This window comes from Eimeria mitis, genomic scaffold (genome assembly GCF_000499745.2).
Source record: "Eimeria mitis Houghton genomic scaffold, Emh_scaff264, whole genome shotgun sequence".
NCBI lineage: Eukaryota > Apicomplexa > Conoidasida > Eucoccidiorida > Eimeriidae > Eimeria > Eimeria mitis.
Window position 1 is genome coordinate 6,170 of NW_013570981.1, and position 531 is coordinate 6,700.

Here is a 531-nt window from a genome sequence, read left to right on the forward strand (position 1 = left end):
CCCAAACAAGCAAACTAAATATATTAATATAAATAAAAATTAATTTATATTAATTTATATTTATTTATTTATTTTATATATTTCAGGTGGTCCCTATTATAAACGAAAACGATGCTATATGTACAGAAGAGCTTCGCTTTGGTGATAATGATTCTCTTGCTGCTCATTGTGCTGTTGCTATACAAGCAGATTTTCTTTTTTTATTAACAGATGTAGATTGTTTATACGATAAAAACCCCAAAATATATGAAGGTAAATTAAAATATATAAATAAATAAATATTATAATATTATTCTCTGTTTTTTTCTCTTTATTTCTATGTATTTATATTTATATTTGTGTTTATATTTGTCTTTTTATGTAAATATAAAAATATATTATATAAACAGATGTAGATTGTTTATACGATAAAAACCCTAAAATATATGAAGGTAAATTATAATATATAAATAAATAAATACTATAATATTATTCTCTGTTTTTTTCTCTTCATTTCTATATACTTATATCTATGTATGCATCTGTATATCT

The 531-nt window shown here is 20.2% G+C and overlaps 1 protein-coding gene across 1 annotated transcript in view; it reads left to right on the forward strand.

Moving 5' to 3' along the window:
• Nucleotides 1–425: 425 nt before the first annotated feature.
• The window catches only part of EMH_0005980 (uncharacterized protein), a gene marked incomplete at both ends in the record, with an annotated part of 2,740 nt that continues 2,634 nt past the window's right edge, over nucleotides 426–531 (forward strand). The window contains one exon of the mRNA XM_013497381.1: nucleotides 426–431. Coding sequence (XP_013352835.1) covers nucleotides 426–431 — 6 coding nt within the window. The remainder of the gene's footprint in view (nucleotides 432–531) is intronic.